Source organism: Manacus vitellinus, unplaced genomic scaffold, assembly GCF_001715985.3.
Source record: "Manacus vitellinus isolate BGI_N305 unplaced genomic scaffold, ASM171598v3 scaffold_176_pilon, whole genome shotgun sequence".
Classification (NCBI taxonomy): Eukaryota; Metazoa; Chordata; class Aves; order Passeriformes; family Pipridae; genus Manacus; species Manacus vitellinus.
In genome coordinates, this window is record NW_021939232.1 from 41,612 (window position 1) to 44,991 (window position 3,380).

General features: G+C 58.1%; 2 protein-coding genes across 2 annotated transcripts in view; one reads left to right on the forward strand and one right to left on the reverse strand.

The window, feature by feature from the left end:
* The window catches only part of GABBR1 (gamma-aminobutyric acid type B receptor subunit 1), a 6,755-nt gene extending 3,893 nt beyond the window's left edge, over nucleotides 1–2,862 (forward strand). The window contains 4 exon segments of the mRNA XM_029958865.1: nucleotides 23–208; nucleotides 450–578; nucleotides 966–1,109; nucleotides 1,656–2,862. Of these exon segments, the coding sequence (XP_029814725.1) occupies nucleotides 23–208; nucleotides 450–578; nucleotides 966–1,109; nucleotides 1,656–1,937 (741 nt within the window). The 3' untranslated portion in view covers nucleotides 1,938–2,862.
* Nucleotides 2,863–3,152: 290 nt separating this feature from the next.
* RPS5 (ribosomal protein S5) overlaps nucleotides 3,153–3,380 on the reverse strand; it is a 2,956-nt gene continuing 2,728 nt past the window's right edge. Inside the window, exon 5 of the mRNA XM_029958866.1 lies at nucleotides 3,153–3,357. Within this exon, the coding sequence (XP_029814726.1) occupies nucleotides 3,256–3,357 (102 nt within the window). The 3' untranslated portion in view covers nucleotides 3,153–3,255. The remainder of the gene's footprint in view (nucleotides 3,358–3,380) is intronic.

Here is a 3,380-nt window from a genome sequence, read left to right on the forward strand (position 1 = left end):
AGGGAGGATTTGGGGGGCACAGTGAGGTTCTGGGGTCCCTGTTTGACCCCCCAATCCCATTTCCCCCCCCCTTTTTCCAGGGATTTTTTATGGGTTCAAGGGTCTCCTGCTCCTCCTCGGGATCTTCTTGGCCTACGAGACCAAGAGCGTCTCCACCGAGAAGATCAACGACCACCGTGCCGTCGGCATGGCCATCTACAACGTGGCGGTAAAAAACACCCCAAACCACCCCAAATCACACCTGGTGACCCCAAATCCCGCAGAGTGACCCCAAACCCCCATGGGGTGACCCCAAATCCCACAGGGTGACCCCAAACCCCCGTGGGGTGACCCCAAATCCCACAGGGTGACCCCAAACCCCCGTGGGGTGACCCCAAATCCCACAGGGTGACCCCAACCCCCCGTGGGGTGACCCCAAATCCCACAGAGTGACCCCAACCCCCCCCCAGGTGCTTTGCCTCATCACGGCGCCGGTGACGATGATCCTGAGCAGCCAACAGGACGCCGCCTTCGCCTTCGCGGCGCTGGCCGTCGTCTTCTCGTCCTACATCACCCTCGTCGTGCTCTTCGTGCCCAAGGTGGGCTTGGGACCGACCACAGAGACCCCACAGTGACCCCAAAACCCTGAAGTGACCCAAAATCCTACAGTGACCCCATAAATCCTACAGTTATCCCATAGATCCTACAGAGATCCCACAGATCCTACAGAGATCCTATAAATCCTACAGTGACCCCACTGAACCCAGAGTGACTACACAGACCCCACAGTGATCCCCAAACCCTGCAGTGACCCAAAACCCCACAGTGATCCCATAAACCCCACAGTGATCCCGTGAACCCTACAGTGATCCCATTGACCCTACAGCCATCCCACTGATCCTCGAACCATCCTATTGACCCCCCCACACCCCGTGGACCCCACAGTCATTGTTTTGGGGTCAATCCCATAAATCCCATAAATGCAGATGCGGCGCCTGATCACGCGGGGGGAGTGGCAGTCGGAGCAGCAGGACACCATGAAAACGGGATCCTCCACCAACAACAACGAGGAGGAGAAATCCCGGCTCCTGGAGAAGGAGAACCGGGAGCTGGAGAAGATCATCGCCGAGGTCCGGGGGGGAGACGACCCCAAAGGGGAGATTGGGGGGCCCCAAATAGGGGTTGGGACCCCAAATGGGGTTTAGGGGACCCTCAATGGGGTTGGGGGACCCCAGTTTGGGGTTTGGGGGACCCAGAATGAGATTGGGACCCCAAATGGGGTTTAGGGGACCCTCAATGGGGTTGGGGGACCCCAGTTTGGGGTTTGGGGGACCCAGAATGAGATTGGGACCCCAAATGGGGTTTAGGGGACCCTCAATGGGGTTGGGGGACCCCAGTTTGGGGTTTGGGGGACCCAGAATGAGATTGGGACCCCAAATGGGGTTTAGGGGACCCTCAATGGGGTTGGGGGACCCCAGTTTGGGGTTTGGGGGACCCAGAATGAGATTGGGACCCCAAATGGGGTTTAGGGGACCCTAAAAGGGGTTGGGGGACCCTAAATGGGGTTGGGGGACCCAGAATGGGATTGCGACCCTAAAATGGTGGTTTGAGGACGTCAGACGGGATCTGAGGGTCGGGGGGGCCCTGCTGAGGGGCATTCCCGTTCCCGTTCCCAGAAGGAAGAGCGGGTGTCGGAGCTCCGGCAGCAGCTCCAGGACCGGCAGCAGCTCCGCTCCCGCCGCCGCCCGTCCAACCCCTCCCGGGAGAACGGCGACAACAACCACTTCCCGCCGGGATCGGGGGGAGCCCCCGCGGCCCCCCCGGGCGGGGGAGGGGGGACGGGACCCCCCTTCTACCAACCCAACCTGCCCCTGGTGCGCTGCCTCGTGTCCGAGCAGGCGGAGAAGTTGGGACGCGGGAATTGCGACGGGAGCCGCGTCCACCTCCTCTACAAGTGACCCCGCCCCGGGGGCGGGGCTTGGACCGGGGGCGGGGCCTCTTTGACCAATTATTAATGAGGTTTTTGGGATAATTGTGCTGGTTTGGGGTGTTCTCCACCTTTCCCGGGGTTCCAGGTGTTTCCTGGGATCAGGTGGAAAAGCGGCGTGGGAGGGGCTTAAATAAGGGGTGGGGCTTAAATAAAGAGGGAGGAGCAGGAGATGAGTTGGAAAAGTGGGAAGACCCCCCAAAATTCCCCAAGGGTTGTCCTGATCTCCTCTACAGTCAATGCCCAGTTATCCCAGAAATCCCACAGCATTCCCATAATCCTACAGTTATCCCATACAACCTACAGTTATCCCAAAAACCTGACAATCATCCCCAGACCCCCTCAAGTTATCCCAAACACCTCACAGTTATCCCAAAAATCCTACAGTGATCCCATAAATCCCACAGCATTCCCAGAAATCCCACAGTGATCCCATAAATCCCACACTCATCCCAAAACCCCCAGTGATCCCACAAATCCTACTCATCCCACACCACTCCTGGTGCCTTCCCACCCCCTCTCCACCCGTAGCAATTCCCATCCCTCCCCCTCTTCCCCATCCCAGGAATCCCCATAATCCCCTGTAGCTCCCTGACCCTGGGATCCCATTCCAGGGTTGTATCCCATGGGAATTCCCTGGGAATCCCCAAAGTTTTAGGTCCGGGCTTTGTCTCCAAGCCCGGCTTTGAATCCACGCAGGGTGTTGTTCCCAATCCCTCGGGAATGGGACGGATCCAGAGGGCGGGTTTTTGGGATGGGGGTGGATCCAGTGGGATCATCTGGATGGAATTCCACGTGTCCAGAGAATTCCCGAATTCCCAGACTGTTGTATCCGGGTCCGGCCCCTCCTGTACAGCCGCACTTTACTGGGAAAACCGGACTCTTTTCCTTCTTCCCAAGTGTCTCCTGTGGTGTTTTCCAGGGAAGACGGGATCCAGAGGGATTGGTGGGGGGTCTGGATTGGGATTTGGGGGGTCCCAGAGCCACATCCCAGAGTTTTAAGGGCCTCAGGAATTCTGGGATGGGTTGGGAAGTGGTTTGGGAAAGGGTGGTCCCAGATTTTGGGTGTTCCCAGAGTCTGGGTTTTCTGGGAGGGGAGTTGGATTTAACACCCAAATATCCCTAAAAATGCCCCCAAAACACCCCCCCAGACCCCGAATTCCAGGCACAAGGAATTCCCAGATTCTGAATTTTTGGGAGGGGGTTGGGAATTGACCCCCAGGACAGGCGGGGGGGATCAGAGAACACATGGATTTATTTGGGGAGGGGTCCCCCGTTCCAGGGGGTCTCTAACGGTTGGATTTGGCCACACGCTCCAGCTCATCCTTCTTCTTGATGGCGTAGGAGTTGGAAGAGCCCTGGAAAAGCGGGAAAAGGGGGTTGAGGAGGGGCTGGGGAGGATTTTGAGGGGCTT